The sequence below is a fragment of the Parus major genome, chromosome 1A (assembly GCF_001522545.3).
Source record: "Parus major isolate Abel chromosome 1A, Parus_major1.1, whole genome shotgun sequence".
Lineage (NCBI taxonomy): Eukaryota > Metazoa > Chordata > Aves > Passeriformes > Paridae > Parus > Parus major.
Genome location: NC_031773.1, coordinates 37,665,656 through 37,684,223, shown reverse-complemented (window position 1 = coordinate 37,684,223; position 18,568 = coordinate 37,665,656). Strand labels below are relative to the sequence as shown.

The 18,568-nt window shown below is 35.1% G+C and overlaps 1 protein-coding gene across 3 annotated transcripts in view; it reads right to left on the bottom strand.

Annotated features, from left to right (window-relative positions):
* PTPRQ (protein tyrosine phosphatase receptor type Q) overlaps positions 1–18,568 on the bottom strand; it is a 122,692-nt gene that overhangs the window by 72,551 nt on the left and 31,573 nt on the right. For all 3 annotated transcript variants that reach the window (XM_015628111.2, XM_015628112.2, XM_015628114.1), the window contains 11 exons: positions 18,373–18,519; positions 16,477–16,649; positions 13,915–14,128; positions 12,076–12,228; positions 11,781–11,960; positions 10,864–10,971; positions 8,154–8,435; positions 7,596–7,778; positions 6,799–6,900; positions 4,410–4,530; positions 556–716 (listed from right to left, as the gene is read on the bottom strand). In XM_015628111.2, the coding sequence (XP_015483597.1) occupies positions 556–716; positions 4,410–4,530; positions 6,799–6,900; positions 7,596–7,778; positions 8,154–8,435; positions 10,864–10,971; positions 11,781–11,960; positions 12,076–12,228; positions 13,915–14,128; positions 16,477–16,649; positions 18,373–18,519 (1,824 nt within the window). The remainder of the gene's footprint in view (positions 1–555; positions 717–4,409; positions 4,531–6,798; positions 6,901–7,595; positions 7,779–8,153; positions 8,436–10,863; positions 10,972–11,780; positions 11,961–12,075; positions 12,229–13,914; positions 14,129–16,476; positions 16,650–18,372; positions 18,520–18,568) is intronic.

Here is an 18,568-nt window from a genome sequence, read left to right as displayed (position 1 = left end):
AATTATAGCAATATGATTGATGGAAAACCAGGAAAAAAATTAAACTTAATGACTTTCAAAGCACAGTGTAAGGTATGATCCTATAAAAGCCACTTTCCATGTTGGAAGTATAAAATAATTAAAACAGAACAAATAAATCAATGTATACTTACAGAGTAAATTTTCAAATTAAAAACATTTCAGACTTGAGAGGGATACTCTAAGAAGTATTATCCCTATCAGAAGTTGTGTCACAGCTGCTTAAAGTAAGGAACTATTAAAATATATTTCAAAAACTAATTTGATTTATTTCAAAGTTTAGAATGAAATTATTTGAATCTTATCTGTCCTGAAAATAAATGTTAATTTATTTCTCAGTAAATGCATAGAAATACCTATCATAATTTTATAGAACCATAGATACATGTATACACAAAGAGCCACACAAATAGGTAGAATATCTTTTCTTTATAAGTCAAATGTCACTTCTACTTCTGTGGCTTTATTAACTTAAATAAGGCTGACAGAATTTTAAGGCTGAATGAAAATAAAGGTTCATACTCCATATAAGCTTACCTCCTTCAGAAGTTCTGAATATTATAGTATCACTTTTTATGTTGCCATCTCCAAATCTTGTACTTGCTGTTAGGTAAGCACTATACTCACAGTTATATTCTAGGTCTGTGAATTCCAGTGATGTTTCTGCTACATTTACACTCCTGTTTGACATTTTATTCCTAAAGATAAAGGTTTTTATTAATTATATACGCACACCATTTCTCTCTATATATATAGTCATGGCATTTGTTGCAAAAGTGAAAAATGCATTTTCATGTTAAAAATGAGCAGTTTAGGTTTTTAAAAGAAGCTAGAATAACTTTTTTGTCTTTTATGGTGAAAAGCTAACTTTTATACTGTGGCATCACAGTAGGGCTCTTCATTTTATTTCTTAAAAAAAAGCACCCCAAAACCCCACAGAAATATGCTTGCATATTACATCAACAAAGACAATGGCTATATGAAATATTTAGGAGTATTTCGATATATTAACAGCTTTCAAATGGTTATGTGGTACCCTTGGGAAGGACACAGTAGGGCATAACTAAACTGTCTCCCTGGACAGGAATAGCGAAATATAAAAAGATTATAGCAGGGAGCATGCCCTACTGTGACTCTGTGAAATTGGTCAGAAGGCTGAAGTTATAAATGGAATAATAGAAGATGATATGGAACAGGAATTAGCTGGTGCTGAGTTAATTCTGGTGGAATGTAGCAGAGGATCAGAATGGAACTCCAGTCAGGTCAAAACCCGACGAGAAAGACTGTAAGATGTAACATTAATAAAACGCTGGTATTAGCATAGGTATGAAATGATTATCAGAAAGTAAAATAAGGTACAGAAATAACTAACCTGAATTCAACAAGTCTTATAGTCCTCATAAAGTTAACATACTTTTTATATTAAGTTAACATATTTTTTAAGGAAAAATACAGGAGGAAAATAAAAACCTAACATTCCATTCCTTCAAAGATTTCTGTATGAGTAAGTGCCCTGTGTCTCTAACAGGATTTCATACAGAGATGATAATTTGATAAGTAAAACCAAATATCTTGCTCCAGGAGTCATTGTGAAGCTCTTCACAAATGACAATGTGTTCTAATATTAAAAATAAAAATAAAAAAAAGTGATTCAAAATTACTAGATTTTCATCCTTTTGTTAACTGAATGACTGTCCCATTAGCAAAGATCACCATCTAATGTATCTGAATAATTATATTAACAAACAACTGGAATGAGAAAATATATGACAATGAAAAAAAAATCCTCCCTAACCCTCAGATTTTGAGTGGAATGTAACTTGACATGGGAAATACTCTTGGTAACAGAGAAAGTTAACAATTATATTTTTCCCAAACTTCTGACATTTTTAAGAGTCAGTAAAATTTACAAGAGATTGCAGCTGCAGTTATCAAACTCTATACAAAGAAAGACATTTTTTCCTGGATCTTTGCCCAAGGTATTCTTAGTATGGAAATACGTATCTGGTTATAATTTAAGTCAGAAGAAAATCCACAGCTTAGTGCTGCAAACAGTTCTACTCTGAGTAACTACATTCTTATATCTGAGTTGCCAAAAAACACAGGCACAGAAAGAAGAACAAAGCTTGACGTATTTCAAGGGAAGTTGATTTTCTGTCTAGAAACAACTGAGATTGTATAAAAATAAAAAAACACCGATCAAAGTGAGTGCAGCCTTCATAGACAGTGAGAAAGTAGCTAGCAGAATAAGTTAAGCCAAGAGATTTTACTGAAGAAAAATAATACAATGTTTTAAATCACATTTTTCAAAAATGCAGACAACACAGATTCTAAGAAATTGCGTAATTCCACTTGAAAAGATGTGTACAATATTTTCTTAAAAATCTGTACCTCAAAATAGACCTAGCCAATAAATATCTCACAAAAATTTGCACAAAAGGATAATGCCAAAAAACTATAGCTACATCCAAGTTCAGCAATTTTATTAATTTCACCTTTAATACTCTAAAATTACATTTAGGGAGTATGAGATTTTAGGCTCAAGGAAAGAAGAAAATTGCTTTACTACCTGCTAGCACCCAAATCCACCTTGTCCTCTGACAAATTCCATGAAATATAACTGAAAACATTGCAAATATCACCCTTCCTGTTCTACTGACTGTGGTCAGTGATTTGTTCCAAATCAGCGAAAGAAGGGTTATCAAATTTTCTATAACTGTTGCAAAATATTTAAGTGAAGTGAAGGAACATTTATTTAACAACTGTAGTAACCTTCTTTCTGCTTTATTGAGAAACACTGGGATGAACAATCTCCTCCAAAATACATTGAATACCTCCCAAGAGCAGCAAATATATGGCACAACAATTTGCCTTGTCAAATCTCCCTCTGCAATGCATTTGATGAAACTGTATAGACAACTCTTTTAAATACTTAAAATTGCTCTCCTTCCTCCACACCCCTGCCTTCATGCCAAGGAAGGAGTGAAGTTATGACCCCTTTGAAGGCAAAGGGAGTTTTTCTCTAGTGTCCTTGCCTTAACATGATACCTAAAGCCTCTCTAAATTTAGGTATGGCACAGTAAGGACAGACAAGACAGAGCAGAAAGAACGTGGGGCAAGGCTTGCAGCAAGAAGTTGTGCAGTTGCTTAGCTGCAATATTTAGAAAGATAGATCATTTAAGAGATTCTTTATAAATAATTCTGGCTAAATCCTTTCTTACAGCAACAAAAGCAGTAAGTTATAAGGGAATATAAGGATGAAAAGTTGCATGACCTCAAGTCTCTGAACACAGCGTGCATCAAACCATAGCCCTTATCATGAAGAAACTCTTCCCTAGCTTGAGGACCATCATTATTTTCAAGAGAACAGACATTCCCAGTAGACTAGAGCTAACAAGAGAAGACAAATTCGACTTTTCTGGAAAGAAGGGCTTGCTCCTCTTCACTTTATCATCAACTTAATTAGAAGTTATAATCTTTAAAAAAATAAAAATCCATAGTAACTGAGGCCGAACCCTACCCCAAAACTGTCAAATGACAATAAAATAAGCTCAAGAGTACTATGCCCATAACAACTAAGTATTTTCACATCTGGTTCACATCTCATAACATGCACTTTAGTACTTGCTTTCTGCACCTTAGTAGTGGCAATAAAATGGTAAAGTATAAATGCAATATATGAAAAGTGATGAATAAAAATTGTTTTCACTCCCAGTAGAAGTTACAGATCTTTGAAGAGATGCCACATTGCTAGACCAGCAAGGAGTAGGACAGAAGCTGCAAGTTTTAAAGTGACAAAACTCTTTTGTAAAGGTTGTAAAGGTAAGAAAATATCACAGGGGATTATAAGGGGGAAAAAATAAAAATGAAAAAAAAAACATAGAACATAATAAATGAAAAGTGTCTGTTGAAAATCCTTGTTTGCTATGAATGTAATAAACACAAAATATAACAGTAAACATAATTGCTAGCCCATATGAAAACTGTGAACATGTCTCAGAGAGGCTGTCTATGAAAGGAGACAATACTCCTCTATGTTAAGCCTATTTCAAATCTCCTTGGCAATTCAGCATGGGTTTGTGCCCTGCCTTGCAGCAGACCTAATCAGAATATAATGAAAGAAGGCACCATGTTCTAGTATAAATCTGAATTCACTTACTATAGCATAACCTTTGAAAAAAATGTTGAAAAGGCTTACAAAATGTTGAAATTATCCCCCCAGTTTTTGGCTACTTGGCGTTTCCATATAAAAAAGTCCAGTATTTTAAGTGCTGGATGAGTATTTGTTCTCCCAAAACATGTAATCAACATATTGTGTAACAAAAACCTAACATTCCTGATAGGTTACAGATTAACGTTTATCCTCAGAACTACTTCCAGAAAAATCTTACCAGACATAAACTGTGTAATAGAGGATAATTCCATTTGGCTCCAGCGGAGGTTTCCATGACAACTTCACAGTGACACCCAACAACTGTTTTACAGTGAGGGCTTGTGGAGGAGAACTTGGAGCTATAAAATGAGAGAACAGGACACAACATCCTGTTAAAGAGCTCAAATCAGTGGGAGAAGTAGCATCTTTAAATTGGCTTTGAAATATTTGTGATAGGAAGTTAACCTTGTACCATACTGGTACAGTATCCATCAGCTAATGTTAAGGCACAGCTTCTTTTCCTTTTTCTGACAGATGATAAAAGAAAATTTTGCATGGTGGTGTTAGAACATCTGTTTCTGTGATTCAATGGAAAAAGTGCTTCATGAGAAAACAGAGCAATGGCTAGGTCACAGTGATTCACCTACTGCCCAAGTACATTGCTGTAATTTTTTTTCCCTTCTAATAAAAGCAAGAGTTTTATAGACATGAACACATGTAAAATACAGCATAATAGTTCCCCTGAGAAAAAAAGGTGCTGTAAAGAATTACACAAAGTGGCAAAAGGTGGAAAAGTGGATAAGCATGGCACTGAGAGATGATAGAATTGTGGGATACTACAGCAGTAAAATCTATTCACTCCATCAAATAAGGACCACATTCATACACTTAACATGTCACAAGGGCAAATGAAAAGATAGCCATTCACTGAGATCCTTAAAATTTGTTTTAAGATGGTCCCTAAATGAGACCATATCCTGATTCTGTAGGGAAACATTGTAAATAAGTGAAAATTCTAGACCATGTTTGATTTTGTTCTAAGGTCCTTATTAATTTTACTGAAGAAAAATAACTAACTTGTGCATAAATGATCCTGCTTTATTATCAGCATGTTATTGAGAAATGTATCTTTGTCTGCATGTTGATTCATGGACCTATGTATCACTATGAAGCAATATTAGAATTACATTTGTTTTTCTCAAATTAAAACAAAGAGCATCATGCACTAAAAATTCAGGTCATAGCTGTAGTCATGCATGAAAATTGAGAATATGAGCATAACTATTAGCAAATCTATGAAACATTTGGTCTGAACCTTGGAACACTGTGTTCCTGTGAATACGGAACATGTGGTGTATTATAAATATTGTTGTTTTTCACTTCTTGTTCCTTTCACTATCTTGAAGGTTGGCATAAAGGTTTTATTACTCTTTATATTATAGAAGAAACAGTTTTATATTTTTCATGAATACACAATAGATTCAGTGAGTGTATTTACCGGTGAAAAATGTTGACAGCTGTATTTTGTGTTTTACTTGTTATATTATCCTCAGTGGCCGTACAATAAAATGGTGAATGCCGTCTTTTTGACATGTCTAGCTCATTCTACAATCCTTATTCTGAGAATTTTCTGGTTTTTGCTAAAGAATAGAAACTATATTGCTCTTAGTAAAAATACTCTCTGTTTAAAAAATGGATTTATCCATTCTAGCTCTTTTCAGTCTGCTCCAGCAACTTAACCCTTGACCAAAGTTTTTTTTCACTGACAGTGTGGCTGGTGGGTTACTTTGTCAATGCTGCTTTAGACAGGTTCCCAGAGATTTCCTTCTCAAGCAAAGGAGAGGAACAGACACAGCCTTTTCCAAAATATGACTCACAGCACCTAAATTAAGATTCTTGCTATGAATTTTTTTCAGGATTCCTCTGCAGAATCTAGAGAGGTCACAAATGATAACTTTGTAAACAACATTGTGTACTGAAAGTACAAGTAAAATTTTAAAGTTCCTCTGCTGGTTTTAGACCTATTGTAAAAAGCAGCAGGGGCTGCAACAACTGTGTTCTACCCTCAGCCTGCACACGTTCCAGCTCATTTTGGAAGTCCATTGCTACAGATGATGGACTTGGGGCATTTTCATAATATTAATAATTTCATATCTATCTATGTGTACCTGTACATGCATATGTTTAGAATAATACAAAAATCTCCCTGCAAGAAACCCCACAGAAATGTCCCTGTACCATTCAAACTTCCTTTCTGTGGTTTTCTCTTTCCCGAGCTCTCACATGACTGAAAAACCAAATACAATATTTAATTCTACAATGTCATGCATTAGATTAAAATAATATGAGTAAATTAAGACTCTTCAGAGTCATAAGATACTGGTAAGATCAAAAGACCATGCACAGCAATTGCAAAATTTCATACAGCTTGTACTGACTAATATATTTGTAGATAAATGAATAGATAGATAAATCATTTGTGTGTAGATGCATATATACAAATAGAAATGGAGAGACATAACTGCCAACAAAAGCCCATAAAAATTAAAAACATCTGACATCAGGTGTAAGAGTAAATTAAGAATGCAGGTAGAAAATATTATACTGAAACCTCTGTTTTGACTTACCATCTTCATCAGTTAGTATATGCAGAGGTGAACTACGAATGCCCTCCCCCACTGCGGTACTAGCAGACACTTCTACAGTATATTCTGTATATTTATTTAAATCTAAACAACAACAACAAAAAAAAATCAATAAAACAACCATTCAATGGGACAAATTCATTAATTTAATTTTAATGGACTTTAAGTATTTTTGAAGTAGTGAATAAGCCTATCACACTGATCTGTGTCATTATAGACTGAAATAAGCATTAGGAAAGCTTGGAACACAAAATATTTTGCAAAAGGGGCAAAGCCCTAATTACCAGTTTGTACTTCATATTCCTAGAATGCTTTGCAGTTTGTCCTTGGCTGTACTCTGAAAGTGTAGCAGTGGAGGTACTGAGTTCCCAGCACTAATTGCTGTGCCATGCCTCAGCAATAATGACAGAACTTAGGAAAAGATGCAAAGATGAGTGGAAAAGGAAGTTTTTTATGTAGAATAAGATCAGAAAGATACGAGTGGCTGGAGGATTTACTTTGTTACAATGATAAGTCTGCAAAGATATATATTGTAGTTCCTTGTACTTTAAACATCTAAAATACAGTGAGATATATGTTAGGCTCTATACCACTCAATGCCCATTTCACCACATTATGACAAGACACAAGTTATTTCTCAGGACAAGGAGCAAAAAGACTTTCTGTAAGGGCAGAAAGGATCAGGTCCAACCAATGAACTAATATATCTCTGTCTGTCTGTTGCATACTTCTCAGAAAAACTAACAGTTGCCATAAGTTCCAGATCATTATATACTGGCCTGCAATACGTAGTGTCAGAAGAGTAGTGTTTATAACTCTTTCTTCAGTCCCATTAGTCCTCGTGAGATATATTGTGTAGGTCTGTATGATTCCATTGGGAATGGATGGTGGAAAAAATGATAATTCAATTTCCATGGATGAGATGTTCCTGTAGGTTATGTTTTCTGGTGCAGAATCAGGAACTAGAAGAAAAATATATAGATTTCAACCAGTTTCAAGGATTTGGAAAAAGATCTTATAAACCGATTTCAGTGAACAATGTTGTAAACATTTGGATTTGAATAGTATTTTTTTTTTATGAAATACATTTTAAAAGAGGCTGAATTTGAAAACCAAAAACACTCAAACACACACAGTACCAACGAAGTCATTTAAAAAGAAATGATAGAAATCATCCTTACTCTTTGTACACAAAAGAGAAGAACAGAATTCAAACTCACTGGCTTGCAAAGAAAGCAAGTACTTTCAAAATTATTAAAACTTATCTCCTGGCCATCAAAAGCTATCATAAAGCAACTTCTTGTCAAAAATTTTCATTTTTAAAAAAAAATACACACCAGTTTCAGAAGTTCTGACCAGAAGTGGAAAAGATGACTGATTCCCATAGCCAAGTCTGGTGAATGCCCTTACTGAGATGTTGTAGAGAGTATATGGCTTCATTTCACTTAGTGATATACTTGTAGATGAGGCATTTTTCATGAAAAAATCACTGGAATCGCTGTACAGAACTTCATAGTGAGTTATGAGACCATTAGGCTGCTCAGGTGGTAACCATCTCAGATTTATTTCTGTTGCAGTTACATTTATTAATTCTAAGTTTTGAGGTGGGGAATCTGGTTCTGCAACACAGAAATCAGAAAAAAAACCTTTTCAAATAATTGAATGCAGAACTGAGATCATAAGCCTATTGGATACTGGCATTGGATTCTCACTGTACCAAAAGGGCTACACTCATTTTCTCATTCTCCTTCTCAAAGCCTTACCACTTTTTACCTCAGTTAATTTTGGTATGTGTTTCATATGTTCACTTGGATTGGTGAACCTAAACCACTACAGTATGTCTCTTTTCCACTCATAAAACTATGCTTTTTTTTTTTGCCTTGTGACACTTAAGTTTTTCTGGAATTTCTTCTAAAGCTATCTGAAACTGCACTTGTTAAGAAAAAACTTTCTTCTCACTACCAGTCTCATGCAGACTGATCCTTCAAATCCTTTCACTGTCTTCCTCATATTCAGTTCTTCAAATTTGGATTAATGTCCTCTTACTGTTTTCTATGTAAATAACCACCCTTAGTATACTTCACTGAATCAACTATTAAACCAAGAAAGAGACTGTATGCACAGTAACTAAATTCCCTTTAGTGAACCCAGTGTAAATCTTGTATACTCTGGTGTGAAGGTCATGCACAAAGCAAGCCCAGCTCCAGGGTGGTGTGTGGCTAAATCTACCGGCAATGTATGAGTGCATGTGACTCCAGCGAGGTGCTAAGGCATGGAAAGGTCGAAGGAGTGAGTGGGCTGCACTTATGAATAAAATCAGCTCTGAATGTCAGCTTTGATTCTTATGAAAGCTTCACCACTTCACCCCTGAAACAGTCTGTAAAATCAAGATAAAAATATACTAGGTATTCAGGATCATAGGATTCACTTTGTGTACAGATACCCATTTGCAGATATTTCAGAATTCATCATGATTTTTTTTTCCTAGAAGGTCTCACAAATCACTTTCATTCCTGATTTCTGAGCACATGAAAGTGTTAACTGTAACAGATCACTGCTCTCTGGATGACAAGTCTACCCACATGGATATTTCCCATGTGAAGAAGCTTAATTTTTAATTGAAATACATTTTGCCATTTATCTGGCATGGTAAAATATTTAAATGCAACAGCCTCATTTCTTCCATCCTAATGCAAGTTATCTAAGACAGTTGTAGTGAATCTTTTATTTGGAGCTATCTCTCTTTACAAGAGTCAAGCAAATTTCTGTTCCTAGGTTGGCTAAAATTAGGAGAGATGAATCTCAGTCTGAATTACTTCAGGAAATCTAAACAAGAAGGAGAAGATTAAAAATTATGCATAGCCTTATATAAAGGCAAGAATTCTTGGTGGGTTTCTCACTAGTTTCCTCGAGCCTTGCATGGCTCTTTTATGAATGAATGAACAGTAGACTGTTGGCTCTGAAAAATTTCTTTAACACTCACAGGCAAGGGATTGTAAGCTTTCAGAGAAAAGAATATTTATATAAGCGATTTTCTGTTCTTGTGATATGCGCTTCCCCTGTAGAAAACACCAACAGCAAAGAAGAATGTAAATTTTAAAAAGATTTGCAACTATTTTAAGTTTCACCATTTAATTTTGTGTGGTTATTCAAATCACCTAAGCTTCATAGATACCCATGATTTTTAATCCTGTAGTCCTTTTCTGTACTTTATTGACACTCTATTTTTTTCTTGTATTGTAATACATTTGAAAATGAGAGAGATAAATGACGATTGGGCCATCACCCCCTGTATTACATCAGTAAACCTGGAAATAACTTTGCTGAAACCAGTGAAAATACAAACTTAATACAAACAAGAAAAGACTAATATTCATGGCTCTAGTCTGCAAAACAAATTCCCATGTTTTCTTTGCAGAAGCCAATTACAACTCCAGCTCTTGCCCCAATGACTTCATGGGTTGGAACTGCCTTGCAAGAAAGTAGGATTCAGAAATCTTCATAATGTAGTATTATCCCTGACATTAAAATTATTGATCAGTCTTAAAATTAATAAAACATATACAAAAGCAACTGCTTATTATATTCAGCACTAAATAATCTTTACTTAATCAGCATCTTTGTCTACAAGTAGAAATATGGCCTTTGAATTGTTGAAATATCCATATGCTTCAAAACCAAACTAATTTACACGTGATAATAAAAAGAAAAATAATATTACATGGAGTCACAAAGATTATGATTTAGATGGGTGCTAGGGACATATTGTTTTGAGAGAGGGAGCCTCAGCTCTGCAGCTTTCCTTACATTTGTCTATCACATTTGAAATCAGTTGATTGTGGGTCATGCCACGGCTTTCATTATTACTTTTTTAGCACTTAGCTAAAAATGGACTGAATGAAGTCACTCACTGATAGAAGACTGATAATTTCAACACTGGTTTTATTTATACACTTTGTTCCCCCTTTTTGTATGTGACAGTCTTCTTTTTGAACAAACACAAAGTTCAGTACAGAAAATAAATCATCATTGCAAGCAACGTATTACCATCCTCAGGAGTTCGCACAAAAACATCATTCTCTTCAGACAAAGCACTTTCTCCAACTGCAGTAGAGGCTGTGACTCTCATTTTATAATTCGTGTACTTTTTTAGACCTGAAAAGATTAATTTTAAAAAATCATGACTCTTAACTTCGTAAACTAGACTGTTGATTTCTTTTGTCATAGCCACTTATAAAAATATAGGACTGGATACTGTCCTGAGAGTTTTTATACACCTTTGTCCCCTAAAAGAATATTTACATTACCATTTCTTTGGTGACAGTCAAATAGGCATGCAGTTAATGCAGAAGATTTTGAAGTAAGTCAACTGGCTTCAACCCTGCAAGTAGCTTGAAGAATTCGTCAAGCACATCAAAGAATGCATACATGAACATCCAAATATGAGGGTTTACTCTGTATGCATTATTTTGATTAACATCAATTAATAAATGAAACTCCATTAGGAATGTGTTTGCTTCCATTAGTATAAAAATTACACCCTTAAAATAAGAAAATTGCTATTAATGTTAGACAAATATTGTGAAAAAATTCAAATCTGAAAAAGACTAGACAATTTAGGAATATTTTCCTATGTGGACACAGGAAACTGAGGCAAATAATCCGAGGAGAAATCCCCTTACAAAATTACTGCTTGTACCATTTCAAAAATTACTGTTTTTCTTAACCAGCCCTCTTCTCCCATCTCACATACCCTGCATGTTCCTCCACAGAAGACAAGTCTGGGTAGTGTCCTAACCTTGTTTTTACATGCAGTTTTGTTGTGTGTGTGGACATGTGTGATTATGTGAGATTTGATCCTCATACATTTCAAATGACATTACATAAAATTGGAGAAAAAAAAGTTTGTAAAATGTACTTGCAAGATAAAATTTTTATATTTTTTTAATCAAATGACACTGTACCTGTCATAAGTAAGCTGTTGTTTGAAGTAGTTTCATTAAATGCTCTTTTTGTATCCAGTTCCATTGCATAAACAGTGTAATGAATAATTTTCCCATTGGGATTTGCTGGAGGATCCCAATACAGCAAGACAGAGGAAGAACTAATATTTTTGTAAGATATATTTTGTACTGAGCTTGGGACTTAAACAAAAACATAAAAATATAACAGTAAGTAAATAAGTAACTAAAAAAAGTCAAACATTCAGTGAAATAAGTCATGTATGTTAACTATGAAAATACCAGAGTTATAATTTACCTTGCTCCTGTGTCCTGGCTGTAAGAAGTGCTGGTGGTCCTTCTCCAACAGCCGTGAAAGCAGACACACTAATTGTGTAATCTGTGAAAGGTGTGAGGCCCTTTATAATATAGGACAGTTCTTCAGCCAAAATATCAATGCTATATTCATTATCTGTGAGTAAATAGAGAGAAATAGCTACTTACTGATAATTTTATTTCTTATGCATTCTAAACTCACTTTGGTATGGAAACCTGGAACTACTTTATTCTAAAAGAATTAATTTTCCCGTCAATTACAAAAATATAAAGAAAAGTCTACATTCCACCTCTTAACTCCCTAAAGAAGAGTCTATTATAGGTCCATTTTCATGTGTACAATAGATAGATTAGCCTAGGTGAAAGAGTGAATGAGCAACAAGTAGAATTGTGAGGTTCTGTGAGTAATCAGTCCCCTAGAGGCTAGGAAGGTACTTTTGTATAAGGCCTAGTCTCTCCAGTGATTTCAGAACAATGGCTCCCAGACTGACGGAGCTTTTGAAAGGTTTTAAATATTTTTAATTAAGAAAGATAGATTCCTCCTTCCTTGCCCTCACAATGGTGCTAGAACAACAATACTAGGAAAGACTGCCTTCACAGATCCCTTCACACTGGTATTTTTTAGCTGAAGAGTTGTGGTCATTAGTATGATGAATCCATGCGTGCCCACAAAGAGATTCTGGTGCACTCACAATAAGGTTCAAAGTCAGCCACAATCCAACTGTGTAGGCCAAAATCATCTGCTATAAAGGACTAATTATGCCAATGCAACATGTAAAGATGTGGGCGCTTCATATACCTGAATATCAGGCTCAGAGTTCAGTGAGAAGGGCATTAAAAGGAAGGCATTGAAAAATCAGCAGACCCTGTCGAAAATTTGGCTGTCAACAGCTTTAACTAGTATAATCACTCCTATAAAATAATACTTGTATGGTAGATCACAACAGACACTGGCTAAAATAAATTTGCTGCAACAGAGACATCTTTTAGCAAGCCAATACTTCAAACTGAATGAGGCCATAAAAAGAAGATTTACATTGAAAACACTGTACATTTCCTGTGTATGACAAAGAAGATTCTTCAGGATTAACATAGCACAGAAAATATCCACTGTTGTTTAAAATAAGGGATTCAATTCTGGTTTTAGATATTGGTGTATATAGATGAATTCAGTGACTTAATTAAATCATTAAAAAAAAAAAATAAAACTTTTATTTTCTCCCCACTCTTCAAAACGCTGTCAAAATTTAGAGTGATATTTGAAATCCCTGCCTGTCAGCTGAGGGCTGCTTGATGATTTGTAAATATCCATACTTGGTAAAGAAACAGTGGTCCATTGATAATACAGAACAAGTGTACTCGCTAATGACATCACCATGTCATGGGGTCATCTCCACCTGTTTGTAACCCATATAGCAAAGTTGTAACTTTTTGACCTATTTACCTTCACTGACATTTGAAAACCTATTAGTCAAAAGGCTTAGAGAAATCAAGGTCTCTGAAGGGCTTGGAGATATGTTAATCCCTGACAATCACACCTGCTTTGGCAACTGTAATAACTGATTGTCTATGCAGCTTGGCTGATGGCTCTCGGGTGCTCCTTTCACTAGGAAGAAGGTCAGCTGGGTGACAAGGGGCTAGTTCCTGCCTGTGTGGCATTCCCATTTGCTTCAGAAGGTTATTTGGTAGTAAAAAAATCTGACTCCAGCAAATGACCCATTTATAATTTGCTTGAACCATGTGCTAAAGATCATATCTGGGACAGTGATGGGGGTCCTTCAGAACAAAGAAGCAGGTAGAAAAATACCCTAAATTATCTTACCCAATGCAGAATGCAGCTCTGCAGCTCCATTTATATCAGGCAAATTATCACCAGATACACTTGTAAATATTACTGGGGAAGCTGTCTGAATACTGGGAAACATTTCAGCTGAACCTTCATATAAATCATTGTCTGCTTCCACTGAATTCCAAGGGGGAGGAGAAGGTTTGGTATTTTCATTTATTGCGTATGGTTCCAAAGAATCAATCAGATACTACGAGTTAAAAATATAAAAAGAAATCACAAACCTAGTCATCACTAAATGATATAATTAAATTTCTATCTAATATAAAAATAATATGTGTATGTTTCTGCATGCACATAGATACTATGTAAATGTTGACATACAAATGTTATTGATCATTAGAATAATTTAAAAAATATAATCTTTGTCATAAAAATGTTCAGTTGCCAGTAGCCTACAACATTTTATTTTGGTTATTGTTTAATCAAACACCACTTAAAATTTTTTCTTAAAATATATATTTTATATTAAGGTGGCAATTTCAGAGTAAGGCCTTTCATTTTAAAGCTGTATCTTTGGAGCTATATTGAACTTGGGAGATTTTATTTGTACTAAATATATCCTGAAAGAAGGCAGCAGGCACAGAAAACAAGAGGATTTCACGGAAAACAAGAGGATTTCAGTGGCCATTCAAGTCCCTCAAGGAAAGAATTAGCAGGCTGACTAGATCTCTGAGAGGGAATAAGACAGAGAAAAACCAGAAGCTAATGAAATAAAGGGGAGAGAAAGATAAGGGTGTATATATGTGAAAAAAGAGAGTGAAAGGGAGGCAAGTGATAGAGGGGCCTATAGGACAGAAGATGAAAAGAACAGATCCAGTCAATTGGAAAGGGATGGCGCAGACATAAGAACAACAAAGAGAGGAGAAACGAAAGCAGAAAAGAGAGAGAGAGGCTAGAGCATAGGTACAAAATGGTGTGTTAGCACCAGATCTTCATGCCCCTTCAAAATCTGGGAGTAAATCCAGGACACAAGTATCTCTGAATTGTTCTGCTGTCATCTGGAACACTCCCCACTCACACATATGGCCCATCTCATTGCCAGAAAGAGATGCTTTTACAGTGATGTAACTAATACACTTTAGTCCTTTCCCTATGGACTCTGGGCAGAGAAAGGGCAAAGCCCTTTTTTACTCCTTTACTGTGAGGTACATTAGCCACAGGCACAGATAGAGCATCAATCTCACCTAAGTACCAAAAGGTAAAAACTGTATATGACTCATCTTCACCAGCATTTCATAGCAAAACAGTAGGCCACATGGAAATACTTTTTGCTTATGAGGATTTTCCACATATAAGACAACAGCTTTTGGTGTTGTAACTCAACTGGTTATTGAGTACCATTAGCACTGTGGGTCTGACAGTTCAAGTCCTGTAGCTGCTCTAAGCTGTGGTCAATGCAGTTCTAGATAAAGCAAAGTATTTTATGATTTGCTTTGGTTTTTAATTAGAAAATTACATTCAATAAATTATAATAAAGCAGCAATGATACTGCACTAAGAAGTCAAAAATTAGAAAATTCCATGACTAAAACATTTTTGTGCAGACTATTTAAATTTTTTGCATCCGGACTATGATAAAATCTTTAATTACAGAGTAATATACTTTCCTTTTCCAAGGATGCCTGCCTGGCTTAATGAATGGATCCTTATCCTATTTTTTTTTCCCCTTTCTCCTTATTTAACATTTGACTCCAGGGCTCTATTTAATGTATATTGTTCAACTTGAAAGTGAACTCCTTCCTAGAGCTCTACATCAAAACCTTAGATTCCAATTCAGATCCAGTGAAAGACATCACTGTCTGAAAAAATAAGGAACTGTGCAGACTTTGGGCACCTGTTTTCAAAACTCAGACCAAAAAGCCCTGCCTCAGAAGGAATTCAGTCCTGAGCTGAATGTTTCTGGGGGTCTGCAGTTCTGTGCTGCATATTCAGAGCTGCTCCTCTAAGCATGTAAAGCACACCAGCACCCAAAATCCAGAAGCTAGACTGATTGACAGCATAGGTCCCCCAAGAGATATGATCCCATAGATGTACACAGATATCCTTAGTATGCAACCACAGCATGGAGTTAAGCATAAAAAGAGGCAGAAAGTCTTAGCCTTGCTAGTACAACACTCAACCATCCTTTGGACACTTCTGCTGAATTCACAGGGTTCATACCCACATCTCCTAGAGGTTTTACTGAGTGGCTGTGTATCAATCTAGGTACCCAAATCTTTACTCTTAATAGTCTGGCCACCCTATGCCACAAAGAACTCAAGGACTCAGAAGGGCAAGACTGTGGGCTGAGTCTTCCTGCCTTTAGCAGCTGGATAATTCTGTCAGAATGATTTATTTTATTGTGTTGTGGAAACTGCATTATTGGAATCTTTTTGAAAGCCAGTCAGAGAAAGAGAGTGATCTGAGGAAGCTGGCTTTTAAAAACATTGACAAGTCATCTGTGGGAGCTACTTCCATGTTCTGTAAATGTCAGATAAGGCAGAGAGCAAATTTATTCTAACATAAAATCCATATTAAAAAAATAATAAAATAATACCTTATTTTTGTCTCCAAGAATAGTGTTTTCCAGAGTGATAAGCGTTTCCTGCATGTGAACTTTAACTCTGTACTGGGTAATGATTCCATTTGGTTGCTGTGGCTTCCTCCAAATAATTTTTATATATGTGGCTTCCACTTCTGCTAGTTGTAAATCTGACACAGCACCTGGGACTAAATATTCAAGAGGAAATTTAAGTTCATTAAACACTTGTGATTATTACAAGGTTTTTCAGCATTGGATGAAAAGTACAATAGACAATCAAATTTCACATCCTTGTCTTTTGAGTTGACCCTGTGCAGGATAGAGACTTACTTCATATGTTTTCTTAGTAAAGAAGTTACAGTTCTAAAAATACACACGCTTTTTTAACTCATAAGATCTGTATTGTAGGTTAGACACTAAGATGATATAAACCAGGATAGCTCTACTGAGGTCTACTTGATTGGAATCAAGCAGACTTTTTCTATTTTCCTATATGGAGTCTTAAGTATATTTGAAAATGAAAAGTTAGTTCTAAAATCATCAAAGCTATACTAGAATGAAGTAAAAAGCTTGGGAAAAAACATTAATGTGATACATCTTTTTAATTTCCCTTTTACAAAAGGTTTTTGTAATTTTATTTAAGTTTATAGAATTTTATTTATATTATATATTTTATATGTGTGCAATTATAGATATGAAATATATATCTATATATAGATAGAAATTATATAGTTTATATAATTTCTTCATTTAAAACTCAGTCTAAATTATATTATAATTTCCATAGGACCACCAGAGCTAAAAGACATTTATATTCAATAGAGTGATATTCAGAGTTGATACAAAAAGAAATATTTTTTTTCCTAATAGACTTCAATAAAAGACAATTTTGTAATTATTTGCATAAGGAGGATTTTTAGATTTGGCTTTAAAGAAAGACACTCTTGTGTTATGCTAAAAAAACCCCAAACCCACTAAAATTCTCTTTGGCTCCTGACAGTGCATTTCGACACAATATGAGAATTACTGAATGTACTCAGGTAAGTCATCCCTGGAGCTGTCTCTGAGAGCTGCCAAAAGTAGATCATTCAGGAAAGAATACAGTAGAGAAAGATAGGTTTTTGTATTCATATTTCAAAGTGCAAAAGATAGGTTTTCCTCCCAGTGTTATACCTTAACAGCAAACATTGCCAGCAATCCCCAAGGTGGAGATTTTCTAAATTTGTGTTGTGCGGCATAAACATAAGTCAGAAATAACCATCTTGAAACTGCCTATTACACACCAAATCTCATTTTTCCTCACTCATCCTCGAATGCTGGCCAAGAATCCCACACAATCTCACGTACATGGAAGATAAAACTGCATTTCCATGCAGCCAAGGGCTCTAACCTGGATAGCTGGTTATTTTGGCCCTGTCTCAGAGCTGCCCTCGCTGCTGATGGTGGCTCCATCAGAGATGGGTTTGGGCCCTGGGTTTGCTGAGAAGGAGCCAAAGGAGCGGTTCAGGGAGGAACGGGGCTGAAAGAGCAGCAGAAGGAGGCTGCGCTGCTCTTTCTTTTCCTCTTGCTGCCATCTAACGGGGCAGAGCTGGCCCTGCAACTTCATCACTGTCTAAAACTATCATTTGACTTCCATTTCGAAAGAAATTACATTTCTTTCGCAATCTCTGAAGGCCTGTGATAGCAGACAAATGGACTGACAAAGTATGAACCTGACAAAAACAAAGAAATAAATGACATAATAACATTTAGCTGATTTCTTTAGGGTTTTTTTGTAACCTTTTTTCATCTCTTCTAGTGCTCTTATATCCATTCTTCTCCTTTTCAAAGTACTTTAAAGGCTCTGAAGGGAAAACTGAAACCTTTTTAACATCCATCCAGGGGTTTTTTTTCTTCTCTATGCTTGCTTACCATCTGCAGGAGTGAAAACTGTAAGGTTGGTCCTTGGCCCCAGCCCAGCGCTTGTCTCAGCACTGACATACACGTCATATGTTGTAAACGGCACAAGGTTACTAAACACAAACCTATGGTCTTTTGTACTGTTATCCAAAACATGACCTGGAATTAAAAATAAAGAGATTTTAGGTCTAAAACAGAAACAAGTCCA